This window comes from Lygodium microphyllum, chromosome 29 (assembly GCF_053477565.2).
Source record: "Lygodium microphyllum isolate KBCC chromosome 29, Lygodium_microphyllum_v1.1.10, whole genome shotgun sequence".
In the NCBI taxonomy this organism is placed as follows: domain Eukaryota; kingdom Viridiplantae; phylum Streptophyta; class Polypodiopsida; order Schizaeales; family Lygodiaceae; genus Lygodium; species Lygodium microphyllum.
Genome location: NC_141163.1, coordinates 63,627,951 through 63,649,432, shown reverse-complemented (window position 1 = coordinate 63,649,432; position 21,482 = coordinate 63,627,951). Strand labels below are relative to the sequence as shown.

Genomic DNA, 21,482 nt, shown 5'->3' with positions numbered 1-21,482 from the left:
TGTAGGACGAGTCTGGGGGCACCCAAGCTCCTCCAACAATCTCCGAAGCCACACAACGTCGCATGTGGTGGAAGACGCGGCCTGATACTCCGCCTCAGTAGACGAAAGGGCTACCGTGGGCTGCTTCTTGCTACTCCATGAAATAACACCTGCACCCAAAGTAAAGCAGTAACCTGTTGTAGACCGCCTGTGGTCCACGTCACCGGCCCAATCCGAGTCGCTCCAACCTGCAAGTACAAGATCTGACCCATCTGTCCCTGCGGGGTAATGAATCCCCAAATCAGACGTCCCCCTCAGATACTGAAGTATCCTCTGAGCAGCCTGCCAATGCACCGTCTTAGGTTCACTCATGAACCCTGCCAAGAGTCCAACAGCAAAACATAGATCAACCCTGGTGTTGAGAAGCCAAATCAAAGACCCTATCAACTGTCGATAGCGGGAAGCATCTGCCAAAGGAGAAGCTGAGTGGGAAGTGGCCTTCTAGTTCGGATCCATAGGAGTAGAGAGGGCCCGACAATCTTCCATCTCAAAAGACACCAAGAGCTCCTGTACATATCTCTGTTGGGAGAGAAAAATCCCCCTCTGAGACTGATAAATCTCATGTCCTAAAAAGAAATGGAGTAGCCCCAAATCCGTCATCTCGAATGTCCGATGTAAAGCTGACTTTGTCTCCTAGACCTACTGTGCATCATCACCTGTGACAATCAAATCATCAACATATAATACAAACAACACACAACCATCCTCGGAAGTGTGAACATACAGCTGCGGATCGGCCTTGGACCGCCGATATCCCAACTGAGTCTGGAGGAACGAATCAATCTTCTCGTTCCAAGCTCGCGGGGCCTGCTTGAGACCATACAGGGCCTTCTTCAACCTGTAGACTTTCCCATCTGAAGAACCAAAGCCAGGAGGCTGCTCAACGTAGATCTCCTCCTTCAGATCACCATTCAGGAAGGCCGACTTCACATCTAGCTGATAAACAGGCCATCTCCTATGGCCAGCCAAAGCAAGAACAGCTCTAATGGTTGCCATACGAGCTGTAGGGGCAAAGGTGTCATGACAGTCAATCCCTGGGCGCTGGGCAAAACCCTTAGCAACAAGGCGAGCCTTGTGCTTATCCAAAGTATCATCACTGAGATATTTGGTCTTGAAGACCCACTTGACTCCAATCACCTTCTTCTTCGGGGGACGTGGCACAAGTGACCAAGTGCCATTCCTCTCAATAGCCTCCAACTCAGCTTCCATAGCTTTCTTCCATGGGGCGGACTGTAAAGCCTCCTTCACGGAGGTGGGCTCTCGATCCTGCATAACACGAGACATCAAACAATAATTGGAGCAAACAAGCTCCGAAGAATGCGCGTGGTGTCTCCGTGACCGTCGCGGACCATCCTGTGGTCCCCACTCCTCAGGAACCCCCTTGATCCCTAAATCACGGAGTGTGTCACGGGCCTAGCGAGGAGGAGGCCGAACCTCCCCTCGTCGTTCTCTATCAGTAGAAGACTTTGGAATGTCCACCGGTGGTAACTCCGCAGAAGGATCCGGTGGAACAGTAGACTCTGTGTCAGAAACAGAATCATAATCAAACGGCACAGGCTCCAGTGGAACTGTAGAAGGAGCCAGACTCTCCCCTGGATCTCCAAGAACGGGGTGCTCCTCACCCGTTGAAGAAGCCGGAACCTCCACAAACTGCACATCACGGCTACTATATACATCCCGCTTGACGGGATCATACAGTCGGTAGCCTTGGGACTGGGAGCTGTAGCCAACAAATACCTGTTTTCGGGAAGCCGCTTCAAATTTGTCACGGTGAGCCTTGGGAATGTGAACATAGGCATCACACCCAAAGACCCGAAAGTAAGAAACATCTGGCTTCGTCCCAAAATAAGCCTCAAATGGAGTCATCCCTTCCACGGCCGAAGTAGGGGATCGATTAAGGATGTGGACTGCAGTAGCCACAGCCTCGGCCCACAGAACCTGAGGGGTCTGTCGGTGCTCCATCATGGTGCGCGCCATCTCGATCACACTGCGGTTCTTCCGTTCTAGAATACCATTTTCTTGAGGAGTATTGGTATTGGCAAACTCCTGGTGAATTCCTCTATCTGCACAAAACCGAGCAAATTCATTAGACACAAATTCACCTCCCTTGTCAGATCGCAAGGTCTTCAACTTCCGGCCTGATCGGTTCTCCTCAAAGAGAAGCCAATCCTTGAAGTGCGAGAAAGCTTCTGACTTTAGTGCCAAAAAGTAGGCCCATGTCATCCTACTGTAGTCATCCACGATCAGCATGAAGTACGAGCTCCCACGCAGGGACTCATTCCTCATAGGGCCACATAGATCCGTAGATACTAGCTACATCGGTGAAGTAGACCGCCGCGAAGCTGTGTGGGGAATGGCATCCCTATGCTGCTTCCCCCGTATGCAGAAGACACATGGCTGCTAGCTCACCACTATATCCGGCACCTTCGAACAAGCTATCCACGTGACGCCCTCCGAAGATAGTCATAGTTCAGGTGACCAAACCGAGCATGCCATAATTCAGACTGTGACTGTGAGGTAAGAAGAAGAGTAGAGAGGGCAGTGGAAGACTTCAGTTTGTAAATGCCGTTCTCCTCATATCCAGATGATAGAACCTTCCTCGATTCACGATCAAGGACTCGCACAGTAGAACTGTCAAACTCCACCAAAAGACCAAGGGAGCAAATCTTATGAACTGAAAGGAGATGGTACCCTAATCCTGGTACATGCAAAACCTCTGAGGTATGGGTGCCACCTCGTCCATCCGGAATAAGCTGCATCTTACCCCGACCTGCAATAGAAACTGAAGAGCTGTCTCCAATGAGAACCTGCCCACGCGAAGGTCGCAGGTGGGCAACACCATCTGATGGAGTCATGTGCCGTGAGGCACCACTATCAACAATCCACTCTCGAGCTTGGGGAGCCGCCATCGCAGCATTAGAAGCATTCGGTGAAGCGTCCTCAATGACAACTAAATGTAGAAATGCAGCTGATGAGGGTGCAGCCACCGCTCCAGAATCCTTGGTTTCCTTCTTCTTGGTGTCCTTCGAGTCTTTGTCAGGGCAATCCTTCTTCCAATGGCTAGTCTTTCCACAAATATGGTATGTGGAGTCTTTGTCCTTGTCCTTCTTGGACTTGTTATCCCCCTTCTTCTTCTTTTGGTCCTTCCCCTTCTTCTGAGAGGCTTGACCTGTCAACGCCTCCGTCTTGGAAGCATTCTGTCCCTTTAACTGTTCCTCTTGGTCCAAGACCATAGGAACCAACTCTTCCCACCGAAGAGTAGACTCTCGCCCCGAAGCAATAAGGGCAGAGTAAAATGTACTGAATCGTGGCGGCAACTGGGACAATAGTGTGATCGCCATGTCTTCGGAGGAAATCGGCTTCCCCGCATTCTGAACCTGCATCTGTAGCTGCCTTAGCTTGTTAATGTGTTCCCTTAGCGAAGAAGACTTATTGACGGACAAAGTCCGCATCTGGACCTCCAAAGAAACCCTCTTCATCAGGGTCATCCGATTGTACATTTGATCAAGCTCCAGCCATATCTCACGAGCCACCGTCAAGTGCTCGATGTGAGCGATCACGGCTGTAGTGCATGATAGAAAGAGAAAGGATCGAATCCTGGCATTCAGTTTGTCCCAATGAGACTGGGCCTTGGCCAACTCCGCACGAGCATCGGAAGAGAGTTTGGACTCATCTCTTACCGAAGGCCGGTCAATATCTTCCTGTACCAACTCCGCCAAATCATAGGACTCAAGAATGGCCAACATCATAACGCGCCAAATGCGGTAGTTGTCGCCGTCGAGCTTCTGATCTGTAGGAAGAGCCAGTAAGACAGGCACCTTCCGGTCCATAATCGCCTGGAACTCCAAGTCCATCTCTGTAGACATCTTCACTTGCAATGCCTTCTCAAACGCAAAAGCAGCCCCCTCTGACTGAGTAAACTCAGCCTGCTAAGGCTCTTCCGCGTCCCGAAGCTTCTTCACCCGCCGGAGGCGATGAAAAAGCAAAACCTGCACTTTTAGGTTGAAAACTCAAACTTTCTCCGCGTCAAACAGCGGTAAACAGCAGCAAATCCACCACCTGTACTCCTTTCCTATGCGCCCACACTCGTTTCAGCCTTGTTCCAAGGCGCAGCCCTCCTGTCTGCCCTTAAACGCAAAAAACACAAATTTGTGTTGCGATGGAAACTCCTCTTCAGGTTGATTCTGCGCTCAGTCAGCCCTCAAACACTGCTCTGATACCATGTCAGAGTGCAGCGGTGCGGAAGCGTAGGACTGAGAGAGAGAGAACGCAGAGAGAAAAGGGAGAGAAAGAGACAGTGTACAATGAAGATCTGCTGTATAAAGAATGCTGAATACAAAGATATACACGGGCGCAGTGCGCTGGACTGCGTGTCTCCACCTCGACGATGCGACCTGCTGTCCACCTCGAAGTCTGCTGCAGTCTGCACTGTCTGCTGTCTGAAATCTGTGAACAGAGACAGAAATCTGCACGGCACCGGTCTGTAATCTGCGACAGAGAAGAATGGACAGACTGCTGGAAACGTCGGCAATATATAGCCGAAAAACTGCCTGAAATGGGGGGCCAGAAATAGGGCGCAGCCTGGAGTAAGTCGGCTGCAGGCAGTCGGACTGCCACGTGGCAGTCCGACTGCACAGTCCGACTGTGCAGCAGCCTGCTGGTCCGACTGTGCAGGCCTGCCTGCCCACCAAACAGGCTATGATCTCTAACACTATCCTACCTTAATGCAAATAAAAATCACAAGACAATGCTTGGGCTAAATCAACCTACTTATCTACACATCAGAAACCCAAAATACTTACTTGTTTCGAAGATTAACACTCCTAAATCTCCTATCTACCTCAAGCATCGGTTTGGGGGTTGAAACCCTACTTCCATGCTTGATTCGAAGCGCGCGGCGCTCAAGGCTCAAATCCGTTGGTCCCGGCAATGGAACCAAAATGAAGGGAGCTCTCTCGCTCAACCCTCGAGACCTACAGACTGCTTATTGCTCAAGTGTTTCAAGCTGAGCGGCCATGGCTACCTCTCACATAGCCAACGCGCTCTCGCTACCCATGGGGTGTAGTGAGCTTACCTTGATGCCCAATCGAGTACCCTCCTCTCCTGTGTACACCGGTAGCTCCACGATCCTCGATGCAAGCTTGAGCAACCTCAATCCCTCTCCATCAAGCTCCATCCTCCATAGCCGCACGAGACAAGAGAAAAGAAGAGGAGAGAAGAATATGAAGAGAGGAGATGGAGAGCTTCTTCTCCTCGATCCCTCACTCTCACACACTCACTCCCTCACTCCCTCACTCAAGCACACGTGAGAAGGCAAGAAGAAGAGAAGAAGAAGAAGAAGCTTTTTGCCACACACTAAGAATGAGAGTTTCTATTAACTATTTGGCTTGTATACATGCCCTCTTTTCCTTGGGTGGTCATTCCCTTTTTACATGGCCGGTCGTGGCCTAGGCCTTTTTTTCCCTTTGCCCTAACTTCCTAGCTTAGTCCTACTGCCCATCTACCTTTACAATTTACACAGGAGGGAGCTTGGTGCTCATTTACAACAGCTTTAGAGGTGCCTTGTATTTTAAAATGCGTTTTTGCCTTTGACTTGATTTTTGAGGCTGCTCTTGCGCTTTTAGTCGTTCTCCTTTCTGCCTCTTTCGTTGTGTCCAATTTTCTCATGGGCCACCTCTTTTAGGTCCCGACTTGCGCTTTTTCACTTTTTTCCGCTTTCTTCTTGTGTTGAGGTTAACAAAGTTGCTTAGGCAATTTAATTATTGGCCAATTGGATTACTTTTCAGGGCATCAAAATAATTATTAGATTAATTTTCAGTATTTAAAGACTGAAAATTAATATTTAATTATGAATAAAGCTGGAAAAACCATTTGGGAAGGCTGCCACTTGTCAAAAATGCCCCATGTAAGATTGAAAAACGTCTTTGGAGGCAGGAGAGATGCATTTTAGCATATTTAGCCTGCAAGAGAGAGAGAGAAGATGTTGCTGGTCTGATTTGCAGCCATCGGAGGATCTTTTGAGGTAGCCAGGGGCAGGAGAAGACCAATCAACAGCAGGTGACAGAAGCTATAAGGCTGTTGAGACAGGGCAACAGCAGTAAATGACTAATTTTCTTCAGTTCTTTGCATCTACAAACTGTTGAGACAGGGCAGCAGCAGTAAATGGAAAAATTTCGTCAGTTCTTTGCAAAGAAAGCCTTGCTCCAAAGATTACAATATTGAGATCACCAAAGGCTGAGAAATTTCAGATTTCTCTGCTGTAAATCCTAATCTGCAAAGCAGAAATCGTGGTTTATCAGCAATCTTGGGAAGTGTGCCAGAAATTAGAAGCTCGAAGACTTGGATTCAACAGGGCTGAAGCTGTTTTCAGTCAAATTCAAGTGGAGGGACCAGCAAATCAATGAATTTGGGGCATTTTCCATCTCCATTAAAGTGGGTGTAGGTCAATTGACTGCCCCAAAGATACATCTCCTTAGAGGACAGACATCTCGTTGATGGAGAATTTCCTCCTCCTACTTTTACTTTTAGATCATCAACATGTTTTCTTTTTATAGGACACTATTTCACCTTTCAGTCTTATAGGCATGTTTTTCATCTTTTCTCATTCCAGATGAGAAACACACCATCATTGTATGTATTGCTTTGGCCTCATAGGCCACATTGGCCTTTTAGAGATGTTAATACTCTCTCTCTCTCTCTCTCTCTCTCTCTCTCTACTGGTGATATCCATAGAGAGATTGAATGGAATACTCATGATCTTCAAAAGGCCAACAATCTTTGTCTCAAAGATTATTGTGACTCTTTTTATAGTTGTGACTCTTTTTATAGGACTTCTCTCTGTGGTTTGAGCTCTGTTTTCATGTCAAATTCTCAACTCAGTTTGATTCACACTGATCTGGATTCTCTGATTTCATCCTAAAGTCTGGACTCTATGTTTGGTGACACTGATCTTGTACCAAATGGTTCCATGCCCTAGCCAGAACAGCTGAATCCTTAGCACATTTTAAATTTCCCTAGCTAAAACTAGAAGTTAATGATGTTTAGTCATACTAGTTAGTTGTGTATTCAGGTCATTATGTCAGCCAGTCAGAACATTGGAGGATTGAAACAAAAAGGATCAAAGGAAAGGGCTGCACAAGTAAGTGGAAGGTTATATGTGGTTATAACTTGATTCAAGGATCATGGCAATTTGCAAAGTGAACTTGCTGTGCTCGACAGGTCATGCTAGAATTATTTCTTCTCTTGTTGAACAGGAGGATGAGAATTTTGAAAGTGAAAATAAATCAGATACTTACAGCTCAGAGATGTCAAATGCTATGGGTGCAGGTATTCCTTCATGAACTCCTAACATTCTAATGATAGAGCATGATGATTGCATTGTTCATATTGCATTAAGAAAGTGACAAAGATCAGAAGAGTTGCCCTGTTGATTAACCCAACAGATCAAAAAATAAAGTTGGCGATACAAAATGACACAAGGCTTGCATCATGATATTGCAGTCTTGACGTACAGGCATGAGCTTGGGATGAACTACAACTTTGTTCTACCAGACCTCATCGTAGGCTCTTGCCTTCAAGTAAGATCATTGATCATATTTGTACCATATGGATATGTCAAGTCTAATTACCTAGTTCTCTCTGTCTCTATAAGCCTGGTTGATGATGTATTTTAATTTCAGACTCCTTCAGATGTTGATCGGCTGAAGAGTATTGGAGTAAAAACAATTTTCTGTCTCCAACAGGACCCTGATCTTGGGTATCCTTAAATGAGTATAATCTTATTGAATGTAAAAGTAGAGATTGTCTCATGGTTCAACTTGCTTTCGTTAACTTTGGAGATCCAAACTATAGATACTTTGGGGTGGATATCCATGCAATTCAAGAGCGGGCAAAATACATAGGAGGGATTGAGCACATACGTGCTCAGATACGGTGCTGTTATGCATTCTCTTTTTGGGAACAATATTACAGTCTAATCAAACATCAACTTCTTCTTTAACAAAGAGTTGTTTTCATGTTGAGTTATCTTTTCAGTGTCCCTATGACAACTGAATTTTCCTTTTCCTTGTTTGCTGCAGTGATTTTGATCCTTTTGACTTGCGAATGCGCCTTCCAGCTGTTGTTGCTACACTTTATAACGCTGTTGAAAGGAACAAAGGGATAACATACATTCATTGCACAGCTGGACTGGGTCGAGCTCCAGCTGTTGCTGTAAGTGGTCTTACCTTGGCACACAATATATTTCCTGCCTCAAGCCATCTTCTACTGGAGGTTGATTCGACAATTCTATTGCAGTGCACAGTCTTGGTCTAGGATCAGTTGATTGGAGAGAGAGAGAGAGAGAGAGAGAGAGAGAGAGAGTTACGAAAAAAAAAAGAGAGAATTCTTTACGAAAAAAAAGAGAGAGAGAATTCAATTATCTTCACGAGAAAAAAAGAGAGAATATTTCTATACATTAATTCAGACTTCTTCACGAAAAAACAAGTGAGAGGGGGAGGCAGTAAGTTCTTAATTAATACAATAACCTATTATGCGTGAGAGAGAGAGAGAGAGAGAGAGAGAGAGAGAGAGAGAGAGAGAGTATATTAACGTCTCTAAAAGGCCAATGTGGCCTATGAGACCAAAGCAGTACATACAATGATGATGTGTTTCTCATCTGGAATGAGAAAAAAGATGAAAAACATGCCTATAAGACTGAAAAAGAAATGAAGTAGTGTCCTATAAAAGGGGAAACATGTCAGTGATCTGAAAGTGAGAGTAGAGAAAGGAAAACTCTCCATCAATGATATGTCTGTTCTCTAGGGAGCTGTATCTCTGCATGGCTGAGGCGTCTCGGCATCTGTCTCCTGTGGCGCTCAATGATGGCTTTAATTTTTCTGTGGTGTGGATGTCTAGGCCTTCGTCCGGGTGGACGTGGGCGCCTAGACCGGCTAAGTGCCACTGCTCTATCCAAAGGGATACCTACAGAGGATGAGGTCCAATGATGATGTACTCCTGTAGGCTGTGTGGCAGTAGTAGTGGTATCTGCCATACTCTGTCGTGTATCAGTGAAAAAGTCAGTGACTGCTCTTTGTTTATGTGAGCCGAGCTGTGGGGGCCTCCTACTCCGTAGAATTGTTGCTCTACGCCTCTGGAGCTCCAAGAGGAAAAATCCCAAGCATCTCTGATCCTCAAACTGCATGATCCATCTCAAGGGTCCAAAACCCTCTCGAAACAGACAGTGGTATCTACCTCGTATGTCATAATATACAGTGCATCGGCAGATGTAGTGTTCCTCTGTCTCTGGCTCTCTGTCGCATAGTGGGCATATGCGTTCTTCTGTCTGTGTACCCTCCCATCTGCCTGTCTCAATCCTCAGGTAGTGGGATGAGGTGCGGATCTGACCAATAACTATGCGTAGTATACCCTCCCATCTGCCTCAGGTGGTGGGATGAGGTGGTAGTGGGCATAGAGAGAGAGAGAGAGAGAGAGAGAGAGAGAGAGAGAGAGAGAGAGAGAGAGAGAATTCAGTTTTTCTTCACAAAAAAACAGGAGAGAGGGAGAGGCAGTAGGTACATTTATCCATAAGAACATATGTATGTATTTGCTGGAACACTTAGAAGAGAAAACAATAAATCAAAATCTATTGAAAGGAGGAAAAAGAATGAAACAAAGTAGGCAAAGTGATGAAGGAGAATCAAGATTTGGAACAGCATAACATGACAATCTAGCCTGCATTGATGACGATTTTAGGGATGGATATGAGTTTGACTGCTGGAATCAAAAGTTGAAGTGGAGATATTGGCAAAAAATATGTCAACATGAGATTATCTCCATGCTTGTTCATGTTTTGAGCGGGTCATGCTGTCTTCTTCCTTTCCCCCTCCTTCCTGCATCTTGGCCGTGCCTTCGGCGTCAAAAATTCCTTGAAGGCTTTTTTCTTAAGGAACATGGGAATAGGGTTATTCAGTGGTAATTGTCTCAGATTTAAAGAGAGAAGTTGATGTGCTCAGGGTAGAGGACACGGTGCTTCTCGTGATCATCCAAGTTGAAAGTGTGTAATAGAAAAGGTCAAGTGGTAGTCCCTTTGCTAGGTGTAGAGTTGAAAGAGGAAATAAAAGAGAGAGAGAGGAGAAAATCGAGGCCATAAATTTGATAAAAGCTTTCCATCATCAGATCAGCAAATATTATTCTGCACATTAAATCGGACAGGCACTGATGAGACAATGAACAATAATGGTAAGCTAAGACACAGGAAGGAAGAGCAAGTGTTAAATTCACATGTGACGATAGAATGAAACGATTGATGAAGATGGCATGACAAAGAGTTAGGTTGTGCATGCTCTGATACCAAGTGAAAGAAGATGAGAGATGGGTGTACACTTAGGTGTGAGCCATATTAAGAAGAAGAGACTCAAGGGAGCTTCTTGGAAAACTATTCAAGGTTTACCTCTGAGTTGGCTCACATGTGCAAGCGCACTAGAAACCCATTAGCCCTAAGAGCACCAAGATGACCAAAAAAAGTACCAATGGGAAAAAAATGCTGTTCCTCACTCCATCGGCAGTCGCTGCAACATGAGGAGGAGCAATTTGGTTTTAAAGGAAAGAAACAGCACATTATTATATTCTCAAATTCCAACAAATTTTGCTCATATTGATGTTATGTTGGCCACTGCTGCTGTTGTACTTACTGCTTGCATTCGCAACATCAGGATCATGGGATATATTGTTTTGGCTCTCTTTGTCTTGTGATTTTGTATCTGTGCTGTAGTCATTTTGTCTTCATATTTGATTGATAAGTTCTACTTGCCCTTGCACCATCAGGATTCCTTTCAGAATATCTGTATTGAGTCTTTTATTTAGTGTTTAGACTTTTTATATCATTTTGCTTGGCAACTTATGCGTATTTAATTGTGCGCGCCCATTTGTACAGCTAACTTACATGTACTGGATTTTGGGGTTTGACCTTCTTGAAGCGAATGCACTACTACTGGTAATTTCCAGAAATTTTGGTTTTCTTTGAAAATTTGGATGGTTCCTTGCAGTGTTTGATCTTTTGATGCTTGTTGATGTTGCAGAGTATTCGACCTTGTTTTCCAAAATTGGAGTCTATAAAAACTGCAACTTGTGATCTTGTGAGAAATTTTTTTGTGGTAGTGTTCAAACACTTGGTATTTGTACATGTTTTCCTGTTTGGTTGTGATATTCTTTTTCAACATGCAGCTTACAGGTACAACTACAGAAACTGTTAGGTTAAAGTGGCAATCAAGTGGCTGCCAAAGTGTGGAGATTTCTGGCCTTGATGTGGGGTGGGGCCAGGTATTCCTTTCTCTCTCTCTCTCTGGTGTTAGATCTGCATGGCATTGTCTTATCTCATATGCATGTAGTTTCACGTCTCTAGATAGACATACTTGTATACATTGAGGACTTGCATAGGTGATGACGCCTACACTTATTGCACATTTAGATAGGATTTTTCATTTTTCATTTTTCACTTTCATGACATCATGAGGATATTTCACCAGGCAGCCCCTTTCCCCAAAGATGGCATACTACAAGGACCACTTTATGAAGACTACAGAAGATGGCTTCATTGAGAGGCTTGGATGCCTAGATGTATACATGCCACGTGAGAGATGAGTAGCCATTGGCCAGATCATGGTATCCTCCCACTAGCTTGAGATTGAGACCAGGAGGGTAGGCCACATTCCTCGATTGGAGCAGATTTGCAGGCTAGCGAGGAGCACTATATCCGCAAATGGAGAGCCTATAGCGCATTTGAGCTAGGTACCCCCTCCTATTCAGAGGAGACACCTCCCCCATACTAGTCATGGAGTTCCCTCGCTAGTGCCACCTGGGCCAGTTCTAAGTCAAGATTCAAAGGCTTTGTACATCACTACTACAGGCTGGCACTACGGAGAGAGGGGGACGTCAGTCATAGCTCATCTATTTCTTCCAGATTGCGACCACACACAGAGCACCCACATAGAGAGGGGTGACAATCTAGAGAGCCGAGGAGATCAGAGTAGCAGGCCACCCACAGATACAGGGGCACCAAACAGAGATACTACATCAAAGAGAGATGAGGGAGATCCACCAGCAACATGAGCAACGGCTGACAAAGTTGAGAGTCCAGTCCAGATGCTACCCTCATACTATTTTATCTAGGATGTATGACATACTCTATCCACTGATCCTGATTGGGTGGAACTAGATATAGGGATATCATTTAGCCACAGCTAGACATGTATTACCTCATCCTTCTGTTGTATCCCTATATGAGTGCTATTTTGGTTTTGTACATCACCTTAGCTTCTTTTTACAGTATATCCCTGACCATCTTTTAGCATGTCACCTTAGAAAGAACTCTAGGGATGGCTAGAAAGAAATGATTCCCCCAAAGCCTTTGACAATCCATAATATCAAAGGTAAGACACTTGTGCTTCCTCAGAATATTATGGTGAGAATAGTGTATTTAAGTTCCATGCTTATACACTATGTTGAAGACCATGGTATCCTTACCATCAGCGACTCCATGTCAAATGATCAGCATGTAAACCTTCTATCTCTTGTAATGCATAGAATCCAAAATCAAGCAAATATCCCTATAAATCCTGTATGTATGTATGTATGCATGTACACACACACACACACACACACACGTGTGAATCTCTAGTAGTCATTAATCACCAACTTGCTTTTGTACCTTCTCTTCATAGATCAATCCAAACCCTACCTGCGCAATGAATCACTATATGCTCCTACCAACATGATTAATAGTCTTGAGAATTGACCTAATCTGCCATAAAAGCTTCAACTTCTACACAATCTCGTCAAATGCCACGGGCATGCAGGCCAAGACAGTTGCCTACAGCAACTTTGTGCCCTTTGGAGAGAGAGAATGCTGCACACAGCCTGCACGCAACCCTAGACAGAAAGTCTATGCTGAATAGAGAAGCTTCGATCACTAGTGCTAGACACTTCAACTCATACTTGCATGATACTGTCCAATCTTGTCCTTTGCACAAAGAAGATAAAATGCAGTGAGTCCTTCGCACAACAAAACTGCATGATAAGGGAGAGAAGATTCTAGCAAGGCATGTAGGCAAGCGGTGATTGTTGCTCCCATTGCCATGGCTGCTAGAAAAGATACTGCCCTCTTCTTGCAACTGCATATGACCTCAAGTTGATGCCTTGACTGGTGCAAGAACTACCATGATTTAAGCAAAACTTGATGTTTTTGCCTCTTTTCGCTTTCCCCAGATTTTCCCAAGTTTTTGCATGAAAGAGCATAAATAACTCTTGAAGTTCTTAAATTCTGAGTCTAGGCCCACCAAACTTGTCCTATTGCCCAGATTTAACAATTTTATCCAAAATATTGCACTAAGGTTCAAAAGCCCCAATTACTTAAATGTGCACTTTGCACTTGCACATTAATTAATTAATTAATTTTGTGGCTCTCAACTATTGAAACCTTGCCATTGATGGACTTGTCCATGTCCTGCACAAATCATGCAATATGGTGCCTGCCCAAAGAGCTACAAGTAAATTGCATATTAATCCTGAGCTCAGAGAACTCATCCTGGTGATAGCTTGAGTGAAAAACTTATCAAGAGGTCTACAGCATAGTCATAGGGAATGGCTATTTTGGGTTCCCCCGTCCCCATCTTCCATCCCTGTTCCTATTCCATGTGACTATATAGTCACAAGGAATGGCAATTCATGGCTGTGCCCATTCCTGTTCTTGTTTCCTGTCCCATGTGACTATGGTCTATAATACTAGACCATGTTTGGTTGACAATGAAAGAAAGTGCTAGAATCCCAAGTCCTGAGAAAAGCATATCTCCTGTCCCCCCTCAGTCTCCAATCTGCCAGTATGGAAAATCTTTGTTTAAATCCTAGAGGGCCGAGAGATGGATAGCCTCCTCTGTTTGAATCCTAGAGAGAGTCTTTGCAATGGATATGTCTAGAAATGTTTCGTGTTTTCCAAAACTGTTGCCATGATTTAAGGTCATCATGTTTCATGATGATTATTGTGCTGTTATCTCTCTCCAATGTTCAAACACAACCAGTAGATCAAGCCCTCTCTCTCTCTCTCCTTATAACACTTGAATCTCAAATGTTAGTCACATCTCTCTCTCTTTTTTTTTCGTAAATACATCTCTCTCTCTCTCTCTCTCTCTCTCTCTCTCTCTCTCTCTCTACCTTCCCTCTTTCTTGATAATGTGGCATTTTCAATTCCCCCTCCTCAAAATTCATTGTTTATATTTTTGTTTTCATTCTCATTTCCATTTCCATTTTTGAGTTTCCTTCAATTGTGCTCTTAAGCTATCCTTTGATCTCCTCTAGAAGTTAGGAAGCAAAGGCAATGGAATACCTTGTACAATCCAATGCTAAGTCGTTGCTAGCATCACTCTAAACGTGCTCATTTGGATCCTTCTCTTCAATCTAGTAGTGTATCCAAGGAAGGGGACATCCCTAAGATGTTTGTACAAATGGGCCTCTTCAAATCCACTTCCTAGGTTCCCAGTGTGGTCTCTCAAGAGACCTCCTTCTATGTGTCTAATATGTCCATCCATCTAGTATGCAAGGTCTTAGGGTCTGAGTCAAAATACCGAGTATTGTCACAATGAGCCACAATCGTAATTCTCTGATGAGGACATCTTGTGAACTTAGAGCGATCACAAGATCCTCTCTTATGAGTATGCCATCCTCATATAGTGGAAAAGTAAACACACTTCGTCAGTTGCCACCATTGCAAGATGAATGCCTCATTTGGCAAAAAGCCCAGTTCGTATCTAAGAAGCATTTGTGTTAGTCCTCCACTCTGAGGGTATCACCTCCCTAATGTTCTCGATTGTGTCTCTAGCCCTTTTGATGCCATGAAGCCTCTATCATTGTGATGACTTAGTTGGTAGCACAGGAGAGGTGAACCACTCCCCCACTATAGAAGCTATCTATAAATAGAACCTCCCCCAAGGTAAGTGTATCCTCTCTGATGGTATGGCTTTTCTCCACTCAAGTAGCTAACTAAAGAGGAGACCACCTCAGCTTCTCTTTGATAGTGGTTGGGTGAACCTGGTGAAGTCCTGCAAATATTGATCTCCAAGTTTGAATAATAGCAGCAGCAAATCTAACCTCCAAACCATACCAAGCCTTGTAGTAAGGATGTGCTGAAAAATCCAATGAATGCTAGGTTGGCAGGGTCCTCCGTTAGTAGGAGAAATAGTCTCTAAACCTCCGTAGCAATAACTTTTTCCATGGCTCCTCATTTGGAAGGACTCTCACAATAAGCTTTACCTTCAATGCTTCGCTGAGACTGTAGGTCAATGTTCCCTAAGCCATCTGTAGATTTGGGCTGAATGTTCAATGATAACATCTCATGCTACTTTAGCCTTCGTTGGGTTTCCATCTCCATCTAACCAAATGAATTCCTGACAATGCAATTCACTTGGCTAATACATGACCTAAAGAAGGCCCAACAAGAAATAATATACCACATGGTGGCAAGTAGAACTTGGCTAGCCACTACCACCCTCCTTGCTAGAGAGTCCCATTGTGCTCCAATACAGTAACAACTTCCTAATGCTCAAGAGTAAAGGTGCTCACTACTGCTCTAAGGTGATTGATGCCCACATGAAAACCAAGGTATCTCGCTGAAATGCTGTGGGGAAGGGCCTTCAATCTAGCTACTAAGTATCACAATCCCAAAATCCATATAATTTTTGCTGATCGATAAAAGCTCTAGAGGCTTTGGACAAATTTGTGAGAGTGCAAAACAGAAAAGAACAAGAAAATTGAGTGAGAAGGGAAGATGGAGACCAAAGAACATAGCGGAACCGAAGGACCAAAACTAACTGAAACTGAAAGTACAATGCTGGACTTAGTCAACCCCTATGTGCAACATGGAGCACTAGTGAGAGTGCCAGACAAAGAAAGGAGGATGATGAAAAAATGGTAAGAAGGGCCGGTGATAACAAACTGTAGAATGATGAAGAGGGGCAGCAATAAATAGGGCTCTGCCCATGAGTGGAGAGGTCTCAAACGGATCACTCCAATGATGTTCAGTCATCAAGATTGGATGAGCCAAGATGCCCACTTAATCAAGAGGCAAGGAGCTATTGAAGGCATTGTAACTTGGCAAAAAAGATCAACATAGACCAAGAGCAATGGGATGGGCATGCTAGCGATAGGGGATGATGGCTCAATGACAAAGGAAAGAGGCCACTACTTGAAGGATAGGCTTGATGAAGAATGCAATTCTTGAAAAAGCTTCTCATGATCGTAGAAATCCCTCCTTTGAAACAAGAAGAGTTAGGGAACCCATAGCAGCATCCCCAAGATTGTCCCTCCTAAAAGGGATGGGGGGTAGGAGGGTCAGGTGCAGCGATGCGGAAGCGTAGGATAAAGACTGAGAGAGAGTGAACACAGAGAGAAGAGAGAGAGAGAAAAGGAGATAGTGTAAACGCAGAAAATCTGCAGTGTAGTATGCTGTATAAGAGTGCAGAAATATACACGGGGGCAGAGGAAATATCCGCGTGTGTCTCCGACTTGATGACCTCGATCTCCGTCAGCCCGAGCACAGTTTGTCTCAGCCAACATATCTCAAGATCAGAATCTGAATATGAATATCTTGGAGTGTGCCACAAACTGGTTATAAATAGCCAAAAAATAGGAAATCCCCAGCACCAGGTCAGCTACATTAAATGCAATCGACTGCAGTAAAAACAATAAAAAACTATCCGACTGCAGACAAACCGATTGCAGTTGTTGACGTGGCGTCCGTACTGTGCTGACGTGGCATCCTGCTTTGTCCTGTGCTGACATGTTTGCCTGCTGCCATACTGATGTACACTGCTGTACCAAACCCTAACTCAGCTTGTCTAGGGGATGGCTCTACCTCTAACACCCCCTCTTAGATCCTGGACGAGGCATCAGACTGAGGGATCTGGAATGCTAATGAAGTAAAGCCTGGGAAAGCGCCTTTGTGAAAAAATCTGCAAGATTATCCTCCAACTTGCAGTACTCCACATCAATGGTCCCATCCAAAAGCTTCTCCCGAATGAAGTGATACTGGATCTCAATGTGCTTCGTCCGAGCATGGAATACAGGATTCCACACCAAGGCAATGCAACTCTCATTGTCGCACTATAGAAAAGTAGGACAAGTCTGGGAGCAGCCAAACTCCTTTAACAATCTCCGAAGCCACACAACCTCACATGTGGTGGAAGATGCAGCCCGATACTCCGCCTCAGTAGAAGAAAGGGCTACCAGGGGCTGCTTCTTACTACTCCAAGAGATAACAAATGTACCCAAGGTAAAACAATAGCCTGTAGTAGATCGCTAGTGGTCCACATCACCAACCCAATTCGAGTTGCTCCAACTTGCAAGAGTAATATCTGAAGCATTTGTACCTGCTGGATAAGAAATCCCTAAGTCAGAGGGCCCCCTCAAATACCGAAGGATCCTTAGGGCAGCCTGCCAATGCACATGTTTGGGTTCACTCATGAACCCTGCCAAAAGACCCACAGCAAAATAAATATCAACATGAGTGTTGAGAAGCCAAATCAAGGATCCAATCAACTGACGGTAGTGGGAAGCATCTATCAAGAGAGAATCTGAGTGTGAAGTGGCCTTCCAGTTCGGATCCATAGGAGTTGTAATGGTCCGACAAGTCTCCATCTCAAAAGTCATCAAGAGCTCCTGAATGTATCTCTGCTGAGAGATGAAAATTCCCCTCTGAGACTGATAAATCTCGTGACCCAAGAAGAAATGAAGCCCCAAATCCGTCATCTCAAACGTCTGATGTAAAGCTGTCTTGGTCTCTCTGACCTTCTGTGCATGATTCCTTATCAGAATCAGATCATCAGTATACAATACAAACAACACACGACCAACCTCGGAAGTGTGCACATAAAACTGCGAATCGGCCTTAGAGCACCCATATCCCAACTTCAACTGAAGAAACGAGTTAATCTTCTCGTTCCATGCACGCGGAGCTTGCTTGAGACCATACAAGGCCTTCTTCAACCTGTAGACTTTTCCATCCGAGGACCGAAAGCCAAAAGGCTGCTCAACATAGATCTCCTCCTGCAAATCACCATTGAGAAAGGCCGACTTCACATCCAACTGATAGACAGGCCATCTCCTATAGCCAGCCAAGGCAAGAACAACTCGAATAGTCGCCATACGAGCAGTGGGGGCTCAAGTATCATGGAAATCAATGCCTGGGTGTTGAGCGAAACCTTTAGCAACAAGGCGAGCCTTGTGCTTGTCCAAAGAACCATCGCTAAGGTACTTGGCCTTGAAGACCCACTTGACGCCAATCACCTTCTTGTGAGAGGGACGAGGCACAAGAGACCAAGTGCCATTCCTCTCAATAGCCTCCAACTCGGCTTCCATAGCCTTCCGCCAATGGTCAGACTGCAAAGCCTCCTTCACTAGTGGGCTCACGATCCTGCATAATACGGGTCATCAAACAATAGTTAGAGCAAACAAGCTCCGTAGAATGTGCGTGATTCCTCCATGACCTCCGCGGTCCATCTTGCGGTTCCCACTCCTCAAGGATCTCTCTATCCCTGAATCTTGGATTGTGTCACGGGCCCAACAAGGAGAAGGACGAATCTCTCCCCGTCGCTCTCCATTTGCTAAAGACTCGGGTACATCCACCTGCCGAAGCTCCTCGAGGATAGTTGGTGGAAGGGAAGAGTCTGAATCAAAAGAAGAATCTTCATCAAGAGGCTCTGGCTCCAAAGGAATTGTCTCGGAGCCCAACTCTCCCTTGGATCTCTAAGGACGGGGCGCTCCTCACCCCCCTCTGTGGCCGAAACTTCCACGAACCGCATATCTCAGTTTGTGTAGATATCCTGCTTAACGAGATCAAATTGATGATCACCTTGGGACTGGGAGCTATAGCCAACAAAAACCTGTCGTCGAGAAGTTGTCTTGAACTTGTCACGCTGTGTCTTCGGGATGTGCACATAGGTGTCACACCCAAAGATCCTGAAATAAGAGACATCAGGCTTTGTCCCAAAGTAAGCCTCAAAAGGTGTCATCCTGTCAACGGCCGAAGCGGGAGATCGATTGAGGATGTGAACTACGGTAGCCACTGCCTCGGCTCACAGAAATTGAGGTGTCTGTCGGTGCTCCATCATGGTGCGTGCCATCTCGATCACACTTCGGTTCTTTTGCTCCAAAAAGCCATTCTCTTAAGGAGTGTTGGTGTTAGCAAACTCCTGGTGAATGCCCCTATCTGCACAAAAACGAGCAAACTCATTAGACATAAATTCACCTCCCTTGTCTAAACGCAAGGTCTTCAGTCTCTGACCAGATCGGTTCTCCTAAAAAAGAAGTCAATCCTTGAAGTGAGAGAAAGCCTCTGACTTCAAAGTCAAGAAATAGGCCCATGTCATCTTGTTGTAGTCATCTACGATCAACATGAAGTACAAGCTCCCCTTCAGGGACTCGATCCTCATCGGGCCATAAAGATCCATAGATACAAGCTCCATGGGTGAAGTAGACCATCTAGAAGCTTTGTCGGGAATCGCATCCCGATGCAGTTCCCTGCAAATGCAAGAGACACATGGCTGATGGCTCACATTATGTCTGGCAATCCTTGAACAAACGGCCCTCGCAACGCCTTCCGAAGGTACTCGTTGTTTAGGTGGCCAAACCGAGCTTTCCATAGCTCGGATTGTGTTTGAGAAGTAAGAAGAAGAGATGTAAGAGTTGTAGAAGACCTTCAATTTGTAGATGCCATTCTCCTCATTCTCTGTAGAGAGAACCTTCCTCAATCCACGATCAAGGACTCGAATAGTATCACTGTCAAACTCCAAGATGTCGCCATCAAGCTTTTGATAGGACAAGCACCTTCCTATCCATGATCCAAATCGGTCTCTGTAGATATGTTAACTTGCAATACTTGCACAAACGCAAAATCAGTCCCCTTTGACTGTGTAAACGCAGCCTTCTAGGGCTGGTTCCTCCGCTGCCCAAACCTTCTTCACCCGCCAGAGGAGATGAAAAGGTAAAATCTGCAATGGAAGGCCTCAAACGCAGCCTTTGTCCCCTTCAAACAGCAATAACCTGCAGTGAATTCCCCGATATGACTCCTTTCTAGCACACCCATGCTCGCTTCAGCTTGATCTGATGCGCAGCCCTCCTGCTCGCCCTCGAATCCTAGAAATGCAGCCTTGTGTTGCGCTGAAATCTCCTCTTCAGGTAGGTTCAGCCCTCAGTTAGTCCATCTTCACCGCTCTGATACCATGTCAGAGTGCAGTGATGCAGAAGTGTAGGAGAAAGACTAAGAGAGAGTGAACTCAGAGAGAAGAAAGAGAGAGAAAAGGAGACAGTGTAAACGCAGAAAATCTGCAGTGTAGTATGCTGTATAGGAGTGCATAAATACACGTGGGGGCAGAGGAAATATCTCTCTCTCTCTCCGAATTGATGACCTCGATCTCCGTCAGCCCGAGAGCCAACAGATCTCAAGATCAGAATTTGAATATGAATATCCTAGAGTATGCCACAAACTGGCTATAAATAGCCAAAAATAGGAAATCCCCAGCACCAGGTCGGCTACATTAAATGCAGCCGACTGCAGTAAAAACAATAAAAAACTGTCCGACTGTAGATAGTCCGATTGCAGCTGCTGACGTGGCGTCCATACTGTGCTAACATGGCATCCTGCTCTGTCCTATGCTGACATGTCTGCCTGCTGCCGTACTGATGTACACTGCCAGGTCAATAGAGGAGATGGTAGGGGATGGGGTGGAACATGTGGGATGGGGGATGCATTGATGGGAATGGGTGCGGCAATGGGAATCTCAAAGATGCCTCGGAGGGTCCTTCACATTGAAAGGGTAATGGAGCCGATATAGCCCTCTCCTACCAAAGTATCATAGGAATGGCTTCTAATGTAGAGTCCTTAACAAAGATGGCCTACCCTACTCTGCGAAGAGTAGAGAGTAGTGAGTCTTGTAAGGCCATGAACAAAGAGGAGATGGAAGCCCAAGTCTAGAACATGGAAGACTTTCGATGCAAAGCTCTGTGATGGATGGTCAGAAAACAAAGGCAAAACTCCAACACCATAAATAGGCACTAATGGGACATCGCCTATGGTGATTGTACCCTCTTAAGAATGAAGGTCTTGGAGTCAATCTCCTCCAAGAGTCATATGACTTGTAGCATTGCTACCAATGAGCCATGGCCTCTTTATGAGATAGCCAACTTGTAGCATTGTTGTCAATGAGCCAAGTCCTCTTTATGAGATAGCCAAAGGAGACTCTTCCAACTAATGAATGTGAGAGAAAACTGCTCTCTTGTAATGCTAGAAGTAGAGATAGATATAGATATAGGCTCCATCGCTCCTTCCTTTGCACCAAGACAAAGATGATCTATCCACCTCTTTGGTTGCTGTTTCTATAGAGCATGTATCTAGCCTTAGTTGTCTCTTTCCAAATTTGATA

At 45.1% G+C, this 21,482-nt stretch overlaps 1 protein-coding gene across 3 annotated transcripts in view; it reads left to right on the top strand.

Moving 5' to 3' along the window:
• Positions 1-21,482, top strand: part of LOC148010713 (phosphoglucan phosphatase DSP4, chloroplastic-like) — a 56,628-nt gene that overhangs the window by 30,624 nt on the left and 4,522 nt on the right. For all 3 annotated transcript variants that reach the window (XM_087672286.1, XM_087672285.1, XM_087672284.1), the window contains exons 4-12: positions 7,109-7,177; positions 7,293-7,365; positions 7,540-7,616; positions 7,719-7,795; positions 7,891-7,971; positions 8,118-8,250; positions 10,952-11,011; positions 11,097-11,153; positions 11,242-11,337. In XM_087672286.1, coding sequence (XP_087528412.1) covers positions 7,109-7,177; positions 7,293-7,365; positions 7,540-7,616; positions 7,719-7,795; positions 7,891-7,971; positions 8,118-8,250; positions 10,952-11,011; positions 11,097-11,153; positions 11,242-11,337 — 723 coding nt within the window. The remainder of the gene's footprint in view (positions 1-7,108; positions 7,178-7,292; positions 7,366-7,539; positions 7,617-7,718; positions 7,796-7,890; positions 7,972-8,117; positions 8,251-10,951; positions 11,012-11,096; positions 11,154-11,241; positions 11,338-21,482) is intronic.